The sequence below is a fragment of the Diadema antillarum genome, unplaced genomic scaffold, assembly GCF_040938485.1.
Source record: "Diadema antillarum isolate AM-2024a unplaced genomic scaffold, OU_Dant_1.0 seq00000637_RagTag, whole genome shotgun sequence".
NCBI lineage: Eukaryota > Metazoa > Echinodermata > Echinoidea > Diadematoida > Diadematidae > Diadema > Diadema antillarum.
In genome coordinates, this window is record NW_027271554.1 from 776,823 (window position 1) to 797,133 (window position 20,311).

Sequence of the window (20,311 nt, forward strand, 5' to 3'; positions counted from 1 at the left end):
AGATCTGATTCTTGAGTGATGTTCGTATTTCAAATCACTTCATAGGCTCTGCCTCGCCATGCACGCCTTACATCAGCCGCTCAAAGGCCATTTTCAGTGCAATCAGTGGGACACCAATACTACAGTGGTTTCACAGCTGTGACACTTTTCTACACCCTCACTCCTATGTTGTAGAGGTAACAGTATTATTATGTCAAGATGACTCTTTGACATAATAAAGTATATAAAGGTCCATTTGTGTCCCAATGACCAAATCATTAGATATAATGCTTGAGCTTGAATTGCATGAAGTACAACATACCATGGGTGAGTATGTGTTTGAAAGAAATCTCTGAAATGAAATTAATCATTCAAGTTGTTCAGAGTGAAATTGTTTTTCTACATAAACATGTGCAAAAGCTTCACTTGTTCACCTCAACAACAATGTTCACCACAGCACTAATGTATCAAGAAGGTTGATAAAAACAGCTGATCTACAGGTAATTTCATTCTTCCACAATCTCATCAACCCATCGCCCCCCCCCCCCCCCCCCCCCCCCCCCCACCTCACTGGCAGGAAGATCCCTATAAACCTACTTTCAGCATCATCACTCTTTGGAGGACCTCAAAGATTTGGTTGCCTCCAGTATGAAACAATTTTTTCTTTACGAGGCCTGAAATGCATCCGATAGCCAGAGAGAAGCATCGCAGAGGTCACCCTGTTCTGTACACTTGTGACCCTGTTTTCTGAAATAGTCTCCAACAACAATAAGTGCTCATTCAATTAACTGGCTTTCTCGTTTTTTTATTCAAAAAGAGATAGCAAAAGCTGATAGATTCACCTAGGTTGAATGCCTGCAAGTTTTAAGCTTTCATATTCTTCCCATCAACATTACAAGGTTACACCCTATCAACCATTCAATAGCTTAGAATTTGGTCCATAACTTTCATAGAAATCAACAGAGATATACAAATACAGCTGCAATCAATAAATCTGGGAAGATGAAGAGCAGGGTACATTTATCTTCCCTATGCCACACTTCTGATTTTCCACACCCCTAGGTTACCATGCCTCTAGGTTACCACACCCCTGGGATACCATACCCCTGAGATACCACACCCCTGGGATACCATACCCCTGGATTACCACACCCCTGGGTTACCATACCCCTGTCTTACCACACCCCTGGGTTACCATGCCCATGGCTTGACACACCCCTGGTTTACAAAACCCTTGGGTTAACACATTCCTCGGTTACCACACTCTTGGATTACTACACCCCTGGGTTTCCTAGAACAGTTAGACAGCAGGCCAAAGCATCAGCTAACAGTTAGCATAGCGAGCAGCTAGCATTCCAATTTTTACCCCTGCCTCCTTTATACTGCTATCTATCTCTCATGTTTTCAATAGGTAGGGGACCTTTTTTTCTTCCTCTTTTTAAATGCAGGAAAGTATTCTTTAGTTTTAAAGCATATGCACTTCATGACATGTGTAGTAAATTGGAAAAAAAATCTAGACTAGTAATTGGCAGTCACACGGATGGATAACCAGACAGAGGTTGGTAGAAACAAAATCATTTTGTTACATTTTTCTTTTTTGGAAAATCCTAGATGGAGACCTCAACTACTTTGTTGCTTTCACTTCATGTGAAATGTAGTAGATATGTATGGGAATTTAAAAAGAAATCTAAGTCTCTCATTCCATCAACAATACATAGGTCACATTTCAAGGTATATTATTAACCAACTGCATCCCATGCATGCGTTTGGCTACATGCACGCAAGTCCAGCAGACTCTGCTCCATGGCATTTAAAGGGGTTGCCATGGCGTTCAAAGTGTTAAATTCCTTCCGATCACTTGTGGCATAACCAAGCTCCAATCCAGATCCAGTGCCTCAAGAAGCATTCTGGCGATGTTCACATAGGAAATAATGCCATTCTTGCTCCCTGCAACAGTTCGAAGAAATCACCCAGTACAAAGATAAAGTTTGAGAGTACTCCCTCTATTGTTCTGCAGCAGACAGTGCTGCTGGAGATAGTCTACACTTCCTAGACTGTAGTTTGTCTGCTAGGATTGCTGAGATCCTCCAAGCTGGACTCCTCTGTGACCGGTCTGTAGACGCCGTTGGGGATCACGCCGTTGGTCTTGGTCATGCCCTGAGCGTAGCGCGCCGCGACCGCCGCCGAGCCCCGCGGCGGCTGGGGCGGTGGCTTGTAGGTGAAGAGCGCCCCCGTGAAGAAGACCAGCGAGCCAGCCTTGATGCAGAGAGCCAGGATGAGCATGGAGCGGCTGAAGGTGGCGTTGTTGTACAACCAGCAGGTGCCCGGGCCGCTGCACGATTGCTCCCACAACAGACACGCCTTGTCGATCACGGCACCAAACACGACTGGGCCTGGAACCGTGCCTGAGTAGACCAAGGGAAAAGAGAATATGATTATGTGAGTACGCACATACAGCAGCCATCCTCAGTTAGGGTTTCAAACAGGGAACCTCACTTTATAATAGAATGTAGGCCTACAATGTTGTGGTAATGGTGGAAAGGCATATTCCTTTTACCATTTTATACCACTGAGATTTCAGTTGAAGGGGAGATTTATTATTTTTGTCAGATATTTGCCGAACGTAGAATCTCTTCATGAAAATGTCTATTAGTTGTTGATGGCAATGATCACTAGTGGTGATTGGAAGCAGACTGTACAAATAGTTTAAAGCTGTATGTAATGAAACACATTTTCATCCACTCTTTCACTGCAAAAATAGATATCAACTTTATAGGCCCTACAAGTGTACTTTCTAATGCTGACAATTGGATCTGATTTCATTTGATGAAATGTGTTCCTTAGGAACAAAATAACATTGCTAAAAAAAGATCACTAAAAGGCAAAAAATAAACAAATTTATACATTTCCATGACATTCTCAAGACCTATTTATAGTTCTGCATTTTCCATGATTTTTCCAGGCCTGGGAAAATATTTTCGAAATTCCATGTGACTTTTTCAGGTTTTCCATGACCACAGGAACCCGTGAAGGGTACAGCAAGGGGTGGGGGAAGGGAGCAAGAAAAGGGAAGATGACCAATTAGAGAAGAGGGCATAATATCTGTAAGGGGACAGACCAGGTGACCAAGTACGATCAGAATCCTGGAACAGGAAATTGGTCGTGTCAGGTGCATAAAGCTGCATTTCCCAAAATCACTAGCGATGGGCATAATTGAAGATGACGCACAGAAAGCAGCAATATTTGGTAAAAGAAGGAAAAAAGGAAGCGACAGTGTTGCTCTGACTTCTAAGGGGCGACAGGAGGGTGGGTGAGAAAGAGTGAAGGTTACAGAGAATCTAAGTGACTAGGAATCACATCATCATGTCTTTCTAACATCGTGACAATTGATGATTGAACAAAAAGCAAAACAAATATATAAAATGTTAACAAGCCCATTTTCAATAACTTTTGCTCACTTGATAATACATGTGCAGCATCATCGAAATCAAATGTTGATATCATTGTAATAATTTAAATCAAGTGCTATCAGCGCCCTAGTGACAGTCTTTGAACCACTTTAATACCTTTCTGGTTCTCAGTTTTAGAATAAAATTGTATTGAAGTTGAGAGCACCATTCTAGAATAAGACCCTCATCATGTCTATCACAAAGAAGCAGAGACAGAAGCACAGAACATAGCAAGTGATTTTGAGAGTATATATACATCATGTCCATGCCTTTTTTGGTGTGTACAGCAGACAACTTCTCACAGAGAGAACTGGACTCTAATCCAGCCACTGAATATATACAGTCGACCTCGCCTAAGTCGACCTTGCAAAAGTTGAAACATTGGCTATATAAAGGAAAAGTTCACCTTCATAGACATGTGGGTTGAGTGAATGCAGCAATATTAGTAGAACACATCAGCGAAAGTTTGGGGAAAGTCCGACAATCCGTTCAAAAGTTATGAATTTTTAAAGTTTCTGCTCAGTCATGGCTGGATGAAAAGACTACTATAGCTTGTGATGTCACATGTGTACAACGATATAAAGAAAGAATAAAGGAAATTCAACATATTTCCATTTTTCTTGCATAACAAAAGAGCACTCGACTTTTCTATTTTAGAAGGCAGGGGGAATAATATTACCCTTAACATATGTCATTAACAAGTCGAAGGAATGTGCACTTTATTCAAAAAGTAAAGTTTTGTGAAATTCTCATTTTATCTTCCTTATATCGTTGTACGCATGTGACATCGTACACTGTAGTAGTCTTCTCATCAAGCAGTGATTGGGCAGATACTTAAAAAAATCATAACTTTTGAATAGATTCTCCGATTTTCTTCAAACTTTCACTGATGTGTTCTACTAATATTGCTGCATTCTCTCAATCCTTATGTATATGAAGGTGGACTTGTCCTTTAGAGTCAAAGAAATATTCAGCCTGGATGGATAGAAACATGTGTTTAATAATTCTCTTGTGTATGTCAAAATTTAGGTAGGTTTGAGGAAAAAAAAAATCCTTTCTCTGGTCCCTTGGATTCAACCAAGGTTGAATGTACCTCCAAAGAGAAAGATTACATATATACAGCAATTAAGGGGGGGGGGGGTGGACAAAGACTTACCCAGTGCCCTGTAGACTAATGACTGAAGGCCGAGGGCAAATGACCTTTGTGAGTGAGGAACACATCTGCAACACAAAGTGAAACAAAAAAATTAATAGCATTGGTGACAATTTGGATCCGCTATTAATGGATTTGAAGAACTGTTCAATTTGATATTCCAGGTGCGTTTACATTAGAATTACTATCGATGGTAAGGAAATACCATGGTAAATATCATACGGTCATATCAATTCATATCGGCAAAGTATACCATGGTCATAGATACTGCAGTATTTTGCTTGACTCTATTATCATTCATGAAGTACCATGGTATATCTGGCCCAACATCACACCGCTCCAAGTTCAGCACAGCATACAACCTGTTGAAGACTAGTCCTGAAAATACCCTGGCAGGTGTCTATAGAAATGCACGATATACTGTAAAAGTGGTTTCTTTCGCGGTGGTTTTATTTTCGCGCTTTTCGCGCTTTGAGGTTGAACCGCAAATTTAACATCACGCGAAAATGTTTTGAACTCGTCGCTTGTTACAACGCTATCATTACCGACCGCGAATTTAAACACACAAGAAAAAGTCGGCACCGATGGAAACCGCGAAAGTTTCTGTAAGCGAAAGAAACCACTTTTACAGTAGCAAAATCAATCTGTTCTCAATGGGCTACATATGTTGTAAGTGTGTTATAGGTCATGTGCGTAATACAATGCAGTGCAGTGGGTGGTATTTCAGGACAAGATTAACAGTAAAAGTTCGCAAGTGTAATTCCTATGAAGTAAATCAAATTACCACAATGAATACCACAATGTATTTTGCAGTATACATAAATTGTAAAATACCTTGGTATTTCACTGTAAGTGTGAATGGGCCTAGAGTTAAGAATCACTACAGTCATTTGTTTTTTCTGCCACTATTAAACAACACACATGTCTCACAGAATCATGCCATATTAAAGACAGAATTCCTTCACACCTCCATACAGAATTCCTGCCTTTGATTCTATTTTTATCCACCTTGCCACTGAATGATGATTTACACTTCTGTCAAATGGCTCACATTCACTTTAATCTCAACTTCCTACCCTTATCAAATCTGTTCTGAAATCAACCTTATTAATTATTCATGTGGATGCAGAATTGTGACAAATAAAGTTTGACTAGACAAAAACTGCAGTGACTCTGATCAAAGGAGTTGCAATATTCACACGCTTTCATCTTGAAAAGTCAACTGCCGGCCTTGCGAACCCAACAGCTCCCAGCATTGGCATCGAAATCGCCATGACAACACGATGTAAATCAATACAAAGTGACAAGACAGGTGTTCACAGCAAAACAACAAGATCTCTGGGAAATCAACTTGGCAAAAACATCGGAATTTGCACAATGTAATAGATGAGATGATCGAAGGAAAACATTTTAACATTACTGCAAAAAACAAGACACAGTCACGGCAGATTTCTGCTAGATTGTCAACCTGCGTTAACATTGCCTCTATCTTCTTGCCACTGAACCATGCAAACTTCAACAAATTCATTTTCTTCTTCAATCATATCTCTAGAGGACTTGCCTGACACAAGAAAATTCCTCACCTGGTAAAGTTTTAGACATTGTTTTGGCAAATCATTGCTTGAGACATGAAACTCGAAACCACGTAGCCACTCCAAACAAGGTCAAGTTGGGGGCGCGCTCTTTTCTTTTTGATCATTGAGAAGGCCGACGACACTTGTGGCTTTCCAACCCACTACCTGCCTCGGGAAGGAAGCAATCATGGTATTCTAAGAGCTATCTCAGGGATGCTCCACACCTTCATATGACAAGACATCCTAAATCTTCTGCACGTAGCTCACGCACTGCCACCCAAGTGGAGATTTGCATCATACACAGTATTAACCCGTTGAGAACGAGTCCCCGAGTATACTCGGGCAAGCGTCTATGGGAAATGCGTGTTGTGGCAAAATCAAACCGTCTTCAATGGGTTAAGCTAGGTGCCCTAATAGCTGGGGATCACCATGGAGGGTTTAGAGGGACATAACATCCATATCACTTCTGGCGTCTATCTTTGAAACTGCCTGTCGTATATGTTATGCTTTAGTATAGACTATTATGTAGATAGATAGATAGATAGATAAATAGATAGGTAGATAGATAGATACAGTTGTAGATAGATAGATAGTACAAACTGTAGATAGATAGGTAGATAGGTAGGAAGATAGACAGACACATACATACATGGTCGATTAAAATAGATGGACAGACAAGGAAGATACAGCTGTAAATAGCTGGATAAATGAATGGATGCAAAGATAGATGGATAGATAAGTAGACAGATATAGAAAGATAGACACATGTATACACACCGTCATGCACATGCATTGTATGCACACATACAATGTACATACATGCACACATACATACAAGAGATGCTTCCAGGGATTTTGATGTTGTTCTTTTACATTTATCAAACTTTGAAATGTTGTTCTAACTTGATTCTGCTTCGATCAATTCTTTTTTAGCATGAAACCTACCGTACATTATCACGCCAATAGAGCTGGAATTGAGTTGAGTAATCCTGGCTAACATTGCAAGAGAAGCGTTTCTGAAAGAAAAGGTTGCAAGGGGGGGGGGATTTCCACTCAAGAGGAGGGAAAGTGGGGATATTGATTTATTTTCAGTTTGTCTCCTTCATAAGCGGATGTGCATCTCAGAGATGCTCAAGAAAATTTGATCTTGCTTCAATCTTAATTTGCGAGAGTCTTGATGGTGGCTGATCGGGGCGGCTTGCTTGCCTGCCTGCTTGCTTGCTTGCTTACCGGAGAGTTGCAGTCATCGAAGGGACGACGGCGAGGATGGTGAAGAACTCGATGAGGAAGAGGAGCACAAGAAAGAGATTCTGCCATTCGCACTCTGAATCACACTTCCCCAGGGTGGCCATCGGCTGGTCCCACGTGAAGTTGTCGGGGGTGCTGATGCAACTGCAGTTTCCATAGCCCTGGGGGAGCATCAAAAGCAATCAGCATCAAATGTTCAGGCGCGTGTGTCAGCCATGAAAAACACAAGACATCGGCATGTGGCACAAAAAAATGTTGCATATGGATGCATTAGGTCCTGTACTTTCATGGACATTAAACCTTCTCATCTCATACATATCTTGCAAAATTTGAACCCAAATGAAATATGGTTCATTACTCACCAAGAATATTTCACGATTTAGTGCTACAGGATTTGTTCATGATACAGTGTATGCTTCCCTTTCCAAGTAAAAGTCATCACAATTTGAAAGGTTATATCTGTACACTGTGCACTTTCCACAGGATATGTCACACTACGTGAATTTACAACCTTAAATCCATCTAATAAAAAAAGAAAAATGAAAACTAATTTGCTCTGCTTGGTTTCTTTCATGGTAGCTAAGAATGTAATTCCATTTCTTTTTTAATACAATACACAAGACAAACAGAACAAAACAAAAACAAAAACAAAATCAGAACTGAGGAGAAAATGTAGGCTGTCAGAAACTGTCATTCATTTCATATACCGGTACTGACAGCAAAAATAGGAAGCAGATATAAGTTGGACTTTTATCATTCATACTGTGATCAGACAAGGAGCGGTGCATCAAAAAGACTGAGCTTACATTGAGTTCCTCTCACAGCCTGCATTAACACTGGTCTCTGACTTTGCAAGAAAGTTACATCAAAAAGCATTTTTCCCTCCTCCAATTTCTACGCCTAAACACTCTTATGAGATCAATCCCTCTCAGTCCGGTGGGTGGGTCAAATCTAGTGGGAGAAAGACACCTTGGGCAGTGAATGCTCTCCATATTGCATGCATGTGCACTATATCTTGAAGATAAAGGACAACTTCCTCTGCCCATCTGCACAGACATAGGCTAACCACCCCGCTTCGACCTGGTCACTGGTCTCACATGAACTAATTTCTAAAGAAATTTGAGGAGAAGGAGAGAGGAACAAATACAGACACTCGGCCCTGAAAAGATAAGATCTTTTCCCCATGACTGGTCTTGCTAGACTAGCAGGCAAGAATGAACACAGCGACTGACAAGTTCATGTCCACTGACTTGCACTACATTTTTTTTTTTTTGTTGCTGTTCAGCAGAGAACATTCAACTTTTGAATGCTGTCGACAATCTTCTGCGTCTAAACTGATGACAATTATCATTGGCAATACAAGGTATGGGTGGTAGAGGGGGGGGGGGGGGGGTGGGAGGAATAAATGGAAATATTTAGGGAGGGGTGGCATAAGAGGGGCTATCTTACCTCGCTCTGTTGCCCGGTCGCACACCCCGCATGGCAGGCCGAGTAGTAGATGATGTTGTCCACGCCGCAAACCGGCTGAAACATGTCGTTACAGTAGCAGGCCCCATTGCATGTGTGATTCAGACTCGAAGGGGCTGAAGTGGTATCCACATCTCTGAAAAGGAAAATGGGGGGGGGGGGGAGAGGGAAGAGAAATAGAAAGAGGAATGTGAGAGGGGTCAATTAGATAGATGCCAAACTAAGCATCTTCCTCCAGAGACGGGCCGTGGGAAGTCAATATTTTTCTTTTCATCTACGCAGAAATAGGACTCATTAAGACAAACGTCTTCTTCTGCAAAGCAGAACTGAGTCAGATGGTGAATGTCTAGGGATGAGATTTGAGGAAGTTTTCTGTTGTCTGGTCCATTTTAGTAATTTATTGGCATTCCAGCAAGAGATAGGTTATTTATTTTTTCACTTTACAGCAAAACAGATATCTGTTATATAATTATTATACAATGAATATAATCAGAAAAAAATTGTGACAATAAACATTTAATTTGGAGTAATGTCTGAAGTTGGACTGATTTCTTATTTTCTAAAAAACAAAACAAAACATACAATGTGTACACTTTGCATCAAATCATTTTTTTTTTTCACTGTAAAAACTTGACAATTACATTTCTGGGGATGATTTACAGTTGATGAAATATTGACTAAGAATATAATATCAATATCATTTTATGTGTAGACCAATATGAGAGTTGTGAGAAACAGATATCATCAAGTCATCTTGAAAATTTATTGTGGATGAAGCCGAAATCAGTGTTCCAAAAGAAAGACTGTAACTTGAAAATCTCACAATTTTGTGGTATCCTAACAAAAATTTCTACCATTCTTTTCATACGAGATTATTAATCATTTGTCTCAGAGTCCACCTGAGCATGGAGTCATATTCTGAGCAAACAATTCTCGCCGGACGAATAAATTCATATTATCCTTACGCGTGCCCGTAATCCACCGTGACGCCGGCGAAGTGTGCGTTGGGGCAGTTGATCATGAAGGCAAAGAGGAGGAAGAAAGAGACAGTGATGACGGCGAGGCACCAGCGGATCATCCCGCGGAACTTGAGGCTGAACCGCTTCACCACGTAGCCCCCGATGATGGACCCGCCCACCGCCGCTGGAATGACGGTAAAGCCTGCGGAGAGGCAGCAGAGACGGGAGGAGGAGAGGGAAAGGTGTGTGTGTGGGGGGGGGGGGAAGGGGTGTGGGTAGAAGGTGGGGAGAAGTAAGATGGAGAAAGAACATTGTTAAAGGCATAATTTACCATTTGCAGATGAAACAAAAACCCAGCATTCGTGCTTTAAAACAGTTCTAAAATGTGAGTTAGGGATAGAAACAACCATGGTAAAATTTTGAATTGGTAAATTTGATGTTAAGTATTGTTAAATATACAAAATGTGAACATTATGATAAAAATGTTTCCAGTCTAAACCGTCTACAGTTACGGTTTATTAAGAAAAATACAGATATATTTTAGGCTTTATCGCAAAAATTTATGTAATAGGATGTTTTGTGGTACAACAGACCTACACCTACATTGTATGCATTAAATGTCATATCTTGAAAAATGTTTAAATCACTGTTCCCAAAGGTAAACAGGACCTTTAAATATAAGTCAACCACTAAACCATTTTGATTTTTTTTTTTTTTTTTTGGGGGGGGGGGGTAGTGAGATGCCTTGTAAGGTTGTTGTTGTTGTTCTGTTGTTGTTGTGGTGGTAGTGGTGGTGTATATAAATGTATCTCTTTCAGTTTGTTTATAACCCACTGAGGATGAGCGGATACTGCTATACCACCCACTTCCCATAGACACCTGCGTGAGTATACTTGGGACTAGTCTTCGACGGGTTAATGTCCAAGTGCAAATACACTGTAAGCTTTGCACTATTTATCTATGTGCTGTATGAAGGAATCACCTGATGAAACTAAAAAATTTTACAAGCAGAAAGGTTGTGTAACATTTTCAAGTGGCTGTCTCTTCTTCACTTATATTAGTAAAAAAAACCTGACTTCCCATAAAACTTGAGAATTAGATTGGAAACCATGATCTGAGCCCTTCTTCCTCTTAACCCATTGAGGACAGACTGATTTTGCTATAACACATATTTCCCATTGACACCTGCCCGAGTATTCTCCGGACTCGTCCTCGATGGGTTAACCCTCCCTCATCCCCTTTGAAAACATGTGAATCCCACACATTCAGTTCTTAGAGTTGGCTGTATACTTGTATGTTTTCTTTCCTCTACTCCTCCTAAACTCTAATCGGTTTACCGTCCTTACCTGGAATTTAAATGTCAATCAAATCAAATGAATTAGATGTATAAAGAAGTTTTCTCAAAGTCCATACAGCCACTAAACTCTCTTAAGCTAACCAGATTGAGGTAATTGTAACCACAGATCTTGTTATTCCTCAGAAGAATAGAAAAAAAAAATGGTCCAAAACAAACACACACGCAAGTAAATTTGTCCCACAACTCTGTTGGCTTTGCCTTTAGGCAAAATGCGACAGAGGTGGAGAAGATGTTAAAGTTGTTAGAAGAACCAAATGCCAAACCCAAATGATTCTTTACATCTCTTTTGTAGAACTTATCAACGTGAGAATGCATACAGTCCTTTTACGGGGAACCACACATGACTAGCTTACAGCAAAACATCTGTAAAATACCATCCCATTACGACAAAAAAAAAAAAAAAAAGAGAGAGAAAAAAAAAATAGAATGTCATTCAATTGGCAGATGAGAAAAATTTTCTCATTACCTGCTACAAGTTCAAATTCTTTATCAGCCCGGTAGTGAAACTCTCGCCTCGACAGCGATTATCACCGGCGAACAGTTTGCGTGATTCACTGCTCCAAAATGAGCGCATCATGGCACAATTACTGGTAAATTGGCGGCCTTGAGAGACGAGATTGATGCCACATTGGGCAGCGACATTCAGAAGGCCAATACTCCCACAAGTGACGGGTTTTCTGCCCATATTTCTCATAATTCCTGGTAATGGCTGGAATTCGGCTGCAAAATGGGCAACAGAAAGTGGGCAACACATTCCGAGGAGCATCATGCAGCTTCAAGACGACCTGAGCTAGTTTGAAATGGCCTTGAAAAAAGAGTTTTTGTTGGTTTGTTCATTGAGTTTCTTTCCTTTTGACACTCTCAGAGTGTGAGTATAAGCACTCTTGATATTAGCTCCACCAGGTAATAAGATGAATTCAGTGTAGAAGCAAAATGTGCAAGAGAAATCGGGCAACACATACGTGAACCGCTACAACAAAAGGATCCGATAGTCAGAGGAGGACATTTATCTGAAAATGACATGACATTATTCCCTTACTCTTCCACTTTAATTTCACATATAACACAACTCATAAAAGTACTCAGTTACGAAGATATCGATGATTTTAACAGTGCATGTTGAGTGGTTAAGGAAATCAGCGTTTCGAGAAAACCGCCTTCAAAGTTTTCCTTCCGACGCTATCATGGTCAAGGGGAGGCAAGTCAGTTTTCACCTCTTGACAATAGAAGGTACATGTATGCTCCTAGCAACCTCAGTAATGTTCATTCAAGCTTAGCACCAGCAGTCTATGCACGACCAATCAGTAACCAGTATGCCAAGCACTGACCAATAAGATCACTCCCTCGTTGCTAGGGGCAGAGTCTAGCTGTGGCACTAAATCCCAAATCTTCGGACGTGTTTCTGTTCCGTTGAAAGTCGGAAAATCATGGCCCAGAAAAACGTTAATTTCTTGCCTTTCCTTTGATCATTTAGCTTCCAAATTTCGGCAGATGATAGACAATACATTAGACTACAAAATTATGCCAAAAACAGAAATATGATCGTTTTGACTGATTTTGATGATCTGACTTTACACTCAATTTTCTCAGATCAGCAGTCGGCAACTTTAGGATCTTTTCATTGTGTCGGGTCACATATAAAAGAAAGCAGCATCAGTTTTGAGATAACTGCTGCAAGTTTGAAATGGCCATGACAGAACAGTTTTTGTTTGTTTGTTTGCTTGCTTTTCTTTTCTTTTAATGATTTCAAACTATGAGCATGCAGAGCACTGGAGACATTAACCCCCTGAGGCCTACCATCTCAAAAGCGCTTCTGACATGGTGTGCAAACAGGTTACTGGTGGCAATAAAAGAGTTACTAGAAGGAGGCAATCTGGGGTCATCATTTCCTCTTGAACCCCCCAGCTGCGGTCATCATAATATTTTTGTGTTTTTCACTCCTTCATCAGCAAATTATCAGCTTTCAAACACTGACAGCACACTGCTGGAAGCAAGAACATTACGTACAGTGTATATATTCAAGTACCTGTAGGCCATTTTGTGCTCTGCATTCTGGGATACAATCGATTCACATCAACTTGGTTTTTGTGTGACATCTCCACCAACTTGGTTGTGTGTGACACACACTTAACGATGAAAAATGCTGTAAAATAATGCACATGTCTCATAATAGTGTTGCTGAGAACACACACGTGGCCACACCTTGCAATTCCTACAGGAAACTCTGGTGACAGTGTAGTCACTCCCGTCATTCTTTATCACTGCCTCATTCCTGTGACATATTTGCAATGCCCTTGATCAGTTTAGAAAGTTGAAAAAAAACAAAAAACAACACACACACATATGTATAGGTGGGACTATGTGAAATAACCTCGAGGGAAGAGACAAAGTAGAAAGAATTCACAAACATAAATCATGCAGCTGTGAAGCACTATTGAAAAGAAAACATAACGCAGCAATCCACGGGGCTTGCAAATGTGCGGAAGTATAATGTATTCCCGTGGAACTACAGAACGTGACATCATAATTCATCTGCACTAGATATGAAGTTGCTCGGCTGGTTCTCTAGGGTGTGATGCTGGTTCCCTTACAAAGCACAAGGGGGCGCTTGTCAAAACATGTCACTGACTTTTCCTCACTCCCTCGTTGGTAATCTAGTGACAAGTCGCATTGTGTTAGGGTCGAACATTGGCACATCACGTTCAACCCCTTCCCCCATAAAACAAAACAGAACAATGCGAGATGGAACACAAATCAGACAAGAGCACCGAACAAAAATAAAACAAAGACACATAGAAACATAACAAAAATAGAAGCTCAAACTGTCATAGATTTATTTGCTAGCTTTTTTGAGGGATTTTACCTACATTTTGTGTTTCTGATTCTCACCCTTGCCCCCATAAAACAAAACAGAACAAGAACAAAAATAAAACAAAGACACATAGAAACATAACAAAAATAGAAGCTCAAACTGTCACAGATTTATTTGCTAGCTTTTTTGAGGGATTTTACCTACATTTTGTGTTTCTGATTCTCACCCTTGCAAAATTTAGTGCTCTTACACGATAGCTCTGAAAAGGCTGTTTATTTCAGCATGCTGCTGTTTTTTTTTTCCCAGATTTATAAATTTGGCATTTTGATATCATGATGTAATCATGGGAACATTTTGGCTGCAGATGAGAATGAATCCAAAATTTTGCCTTTTTACTCTGTGGCACAACTGTAGAAAAGATGTCAACATTAATTGAAGAAAGGGTGGGCAGTCTACTTCCATAAATAACAGAGCCTTGGGGCAGAGGGTTGGAGGCTGGATTTAAGAATTATTGAGACTTGAAGAAGAAAGAGTGCTGAAGAAATATTCATATTGGTGTTTTTTTGTTTGGCTGTTTATTTGCTTTTGTTTGTTTGTTTGCTTGTTTTTTGGGGGGAGGCATTCATTTTTTTTTAAATGTTTGTGTTGTGTACTTTTGTTCTTTGCATATTGGGGGGGGGGGGTGGTTGAAGATATTAGATGGGTGGCGGTGCTTACACAGCACAGTAAATCTGTGGCATCTATGTGACAATTTACAATATTAATCACAGTTATTTCCCTTTTGCAGTTTATCATTTCAAAGACCACAGGTAGACAGCATGGGCTGAGCAGGTAATGGCTTTACAAAGAAACACCTCAAGGATGTTTTCTTTTCTCACAGGACCACTGCTTTCATCCTCGAGGTTCATCCTCTGGAATTTGACCCAGCAATGTATCATGACTCAACATCAATCTACACCAATGTACAACCTGAACATGTGGACAGTGATGGGATTTCTAGCTATAAATTTATTCATTATATATTTAAGGAACTCTTTTATTCATTCTTTTTTTTTTTTTTGGGGGGGGGGGGGGTTTAACCAACCATACCTGGATGCAGTCATTCTTTTACTGCAAACTTTGGGCCAAATGTTGATGTCAATCACTACAATACCCCCTCTGAGATGAGAGGACAATATTGCCTAGGCTTTACTTGTCTCTTTTTTATTTCTTTTTGTTGCTTGTTTCCATGGTTACAAAAGGAATTTACAGCTTCTTACAGTGTGAGTCACTCAAGACCTGAAATAATCCCACGATCCTATAGTTATCTCCTAACAGCTGTTCCCATCTATTCTAAAAATTTGTCCCACGTGTGCCGTTTGCACGAACACCTTGAGAAATGGTGCTAAAAAATGCCAGAACTACCTATTAATTGTGCACGAAACACAAACCAGACAGACATACGAGTACAATATAAGCTACATAGTTCCATGCTTGTATTATGTGGGACTGCATTTAGTTACAGCAGCAGCTGCAACAGCTACTGAATGTACTACAACTGCCTGCACCATCAATCATTATGAAATGATGCTAACTCATCTCCTGTTCATGGGTCAATGTGTTTATGTGATTGTTGATTCACTAGTTTAATCTCCATGGCCTGAATTCTATTCTATTCACACATTTCTCTATCACCATGGACGGACGATGCATGGTGATTGACTGATATTGATTCTAAAAGATATAGCAATGAATTTTTTCAGACTTATTTCTGGTCTAATTTCTAAATCAAGAGCTCATTTTTGAAAATCCACCACCTGCTGATTAGGGCTGATAATTCAGATCATGATATAAGCAGTATTTCATCCCTCCCCCACACAAAAGTTAAAAGAGCAGCTAAAAATATGCCATAGTAATCCTATCCAATAAACTCAAAGAATACCTGTACTTTTAAAGTGGAAATTTTAATGCATTTCCCCTAACAAAGAGCTAGCGTGAAAATAAAAGCACACAATTTCATTGTTGCTTGTTATATATGTGACCCTGCACCACAAAACAAACAAAAAGTCGCCAGACATGGATTTTTAGTTGAGGGTAGATTCTTAAAGAGCAGACTCTAAGCTTTAAAATCATGTATAACTCAATTCAAATGGACTCCTCTAACCTATCTAAATACTAGAAAGAAAGCATATACTCTGGAAATATGTGAACTGAGAAAAGAGGCTCTGAAGTACAGGGTCTGTTCAAGTGTTCAATCTTTACCAAGCTGTGCTAGCTGTGCAATGAAAGGGACAAAACACAGGATGTAAACCACTGGAGCAACAACAATGAAGGGATTACCAGATTAAGCTGAAATCAAGCATGTTCTATTAACACATTCTGTCCATGATCGATGCCAACTTTCAAAGCAGTAAAGTTATCTTTTCAAAAGTTATTAGACTTGAAAGTGAAGAGTGTGTAAAGGATATTTCTAGAAATGAAAAGGGGACTGTCAGAACTACCTGATCATTCTATTCTCCCCCAAAAAGGGGTTGTAGAAAAACTGCTGAAAACAGACTTTCCAATTCATGTCATGATCCCAAACTAAAGAATAATGTAGAAGAAGGATAGCTCTTTCAGAAAATATGAAAAACTCAAGATTGACTCAGTTGACCCATTTCACCTTTTTTCAGTCCTCACGTAAAATCAAGGGGTGCGACTTTTTGTTCGTTTTGCGATGCACAGTCACATATTTGTTTTATGTTTTGATTCAAAATAATTACAAATGTGCACATTTCAGTTTACCCCGAAGAGTGCAAAAAAAAATGGCTGCTTTTACAGTATCACTGACACCTGTGGAGAAGTAGAGTGGTACCAACAGAATTCAAGATCATGGTGGTCGGGGTAGGAACATTTGATGGTGCAATTTAGTGTTTATTGCTAAAAGCTGGAAAGAGAGCAAAATATATTGACTGTGACGGAATGCGAAAGATATTGGCAGACCATCATGATTCCGGTTTGTGGAGGGCTTTTTTCTTTCCCAGGCTTTGTTTTGAATCAGGTTCAGACCTATTCCAGACCACTCACATTCCTCTCTGGGTGATTTGAAGCTATATGGACATTCTCATACAAACAAACAAAAAACAAACAACAGCAACAACAAAAGTACCTAAAAATTGAAATCTGAGATGCCCTCCATTAGACTTATAAGCAGCTTAAAAAAGGGGAAAATGAGATTAGGATTAACTCCTAATGGCCAGATTGGCACTGTCACAGAGAATGAAATGATGCAGATTAAACAGCCGCTCGGAGAGAGCCAACGAATTCCCCCCCCCCCCCCCAACAAAAGATCAAATCTTGCAATATGTTTTGGAGGCTACAACTATGTTTCCGCAAAGCGAGAATGACCAACGCCCTTGAGACAATGCAATTCAGCTGCGGAAGGCTCAAGACCGTTCAGGCAATTAGGTAGAATGCTCTTTGTGCGAGATGATCATCAGATGAAATAATCAAAACAATAAGCGAATTTCTGACAAAGGACCCTCGCTTGTAACGCAGCCACAAGACTACGACAAGGTTTTTCACCGATCAAGAATGACCAACCCTCCTAGTTTGAATCATGTTTACCTACTCTGCCAACACTTCAAGACCAGTTTAGCAATTACGCTGAATGCATTCATAGAATAGCATGATCATTAGGTGGGATAATCCCCAAAAGTCAATGAATCAAAAGTCACCAAATCTGATAATGTGTCTACAAAACTTGTACAACCAGCTATTGAAGGACAAGAGCATGTGACAAATGAACAGAAAAATAACAGCTTAAAGGGATCGTATTGTTTTGGTTGAGACCTAACTTCATATTTCTAGTATTTTTTGGTGAGATAATGAGGAACCTCTCATGAAATATGAAAGAGCATGTAATTCCAAGAGGGATCCAACATTTATTTGATAAAAATTGGTCTTAAAATGGCTGAGAAAAAAAAAAAACAGTCCCAATAATAGGTGGGATCCACCTTATTGCTTTGTTTCACTTTGTTTTTGGATGTCTCAGCGATTCAAAAACGGATTTTCATCTATTCATAAACAAAAAAACATAAAACAAATAAACTGAATTCCTCTTAAAATGGTACATTTGTATGCTCCGTACTATTTCATAAGTGGTCTCTTGGTATCTTGCAATATGTCAAAAGCCCAATTTCGTCTCTGTCAATACTATACAATCCCTTTAATCTGGCTGCCGACACCTCAAGACCACTCTGGCAATTAACCCTCTGTGTGCTTTGAGTGTTGAATGGCACAGAAAACCCTGTAGCATTGTACACACTGTCCAAGGTTCCTGGCACTGAAAGAGTTAACAAAGCGGGATGACTCCACGGTCTGCAGATCACTAGACAAAATAACTCTAATCCTACTTCAAAAATCCATTAAGGACTCTAATTCTACAATAGTATAGGCGCCTTGGGGGTGGAGCAGTAATGTCCAGCCAATACCCCGCACCCACTAAACATTAACTTTTGAAACCTTCTAACAACATTTACATGTTTTCCCTGAGGACCATTAATGCTTTAATCTGTAGACACTTAAGAAAACAACCAAAGTGTTCTGGCTTCTCAAGGTATCATCGACAAACAAACTTTTTTTATGTGTTGATTTAGAGCAATATGAGATGTTTGTAAACTCACAGAATAATGTAAATAAACAAAATCATTATAGTCACTTGTTTAAAGCCTCAATTTGACTACTCATTACATGTATTTGATATTTGTATGTCCTTTATCTCCTTCACTTTCTCTTCCTTCCGCGCCTAGAGCACTCTGCAGAATGGATTTGGCGCTATATAAATCATATCAATTATTATTATTATTATTAGTCCGGTACCTAATGGACATTGAAAAATAAAATCTACCTTCCAATATTTAGAACTAACCTTTCTTAACTTCACTTGCTAGTATTGAGAGAGCCAAAAATTTTCGATACAGTAGAACACTTTTATGGCAAAACAAAGATTTTCCACTTTGCTCTGTTATCTCTGACGAAGTGAAAAATTCTTGAGATAATCAATAATGTAAGATTGTGCATTGAGGACATACATGATGAAAAACATCCGATATTCAACAGCTCAGAAATTTGCCGAGGTCATGAAGAACTATTGAAAAAGTGCAATGTTCTCGATGCAGGCACAAAAAAACTGATAGCTTTGACATCTGGTGTGCATTACAGAAGCCCCACTCATTACTGTCTTCTTTACAGCGGTATGGAAAACTTTCTGACTACCAGGCCACAACCCGACTTCTTCTGCCAAGTCAGAATGACAACCTACACCTTTGATGATCCAAACATTTGTTGAGCAATTTGAGAGATTTGTGACTAATTTAGCAATAACTACATGTAACTGCCCAAAATGAATTCCAGTTTCAGAATGATGAGGATGTAGGTTAAAATGCACTGCCTATTACTAGCCATTTTGGAGAAGGGGGGGGGGGTGTTAAAAAAATGACAATTTGCATATGGCAGTACACTTGACCTCATGGCTTTTAATTCGGCAATCACCTGCCTAACGACTAAAATTAGGTGCCCTACTAATATTGACCAATCAGAACAGAGCTGTAAAAAATGGAACAGCAATTTGTAGAGCCCCTGTAATATATGAATGACTGTTGGGGGGGGGGGAATCTTGTGTGCCTGCCCTAACTCACCAACAAGAAGCGCTGCCCAACTTGAGGAGAGACTGAACTGCGACTCCAGGAATTTGGGCGCGAACACCGCAAATCCCGCCAGCAGGAACCACTCTGTGGCCGCGGCGGCACAGATGCACATGAAGGGTGCATTGCGCACCAGGGCCAGGGTGGCCCGAGGGAAGTCGCGCAGGCTGCCGCCGAAGCCCGCCCTCGAAGAGAATTCGGCACCACGGTGCGCCTCGTTCACTCGCGCCTTCGCCAGCTCCTTCTGGCCTGCAATTGGAGTTAAGGCAAAAAAAAAAAAAAATTATGAAAACAAAGCAAATATGGTCAACCATGTTTCTAATTCAGTTCAGTTTATCCCCTTTTAATTTTCACTTGCAAACAATATACATGAATGTTAAAACCATCAAAATGATAGCATAGTATATTTCATGTAACATAATATCACACAGAAATGCATCTTGTTTCATTTACAGACAAGAAATGAGATTTGAGGGGCTGCTAGAAAGCAAACTTGTATAATGCAGTCCCCTCATTTAAGGTACATTACTACAATACAGTTCTACAAAACTCACAATGTCTCGTTTCTGTATTCTACGATAAAACCATCCCTTCAAAATAATATGAACAGTGTGTACAGAGAATATCTGTCTCTTCCAGTTATCTTACGG

At 39.9% G+C, this 20,311-nt stretch overlaps 1 protein-coding gene across 1 annotated transcript in view; it reads right to left on the minus strand.

Annotated features, from left to right (window-relative positions):
* Positions 1-1,810: 1,810 nt before the first annotated feature.
* The window catches only part of LOC139736356 (solute carrier organic anion transporter family member 4A1-like), a 69,842-nt gene continuing 51,341 nt past the window's right edge, over positions 1,811-20,311 (minus strand). Inside the window, exons 5-10 of the mRNA XM_071647112.1 lie at positions 19,656-19,910; positions 9,836-10,031; positions 8,853-9,006; positions 7,386-7,564; positions 4,585-4,649; positions 1,811-2,384 (exon numbers count right to left, since the gene is read on the minus strand). Coding sequence (XP_071503213.1) covers positions 2,029-2,384; positions 4,585-4,649; positions 7,386-7,564; positions 8,853-9,006; positions 9,836-10,031; positions 19,656-19,910 — 1,205 coding nt within the window. The 3' untranslated portion in view covers positions 1,811-2,028. The remainder of the gene's footprint in view (positions 2,385-4,584; positions 4,650-7,385; positions 7,565-8,852; positions 9,007-9,835; positions 10,032-19,655; positions 19,911-20,311) is intronic.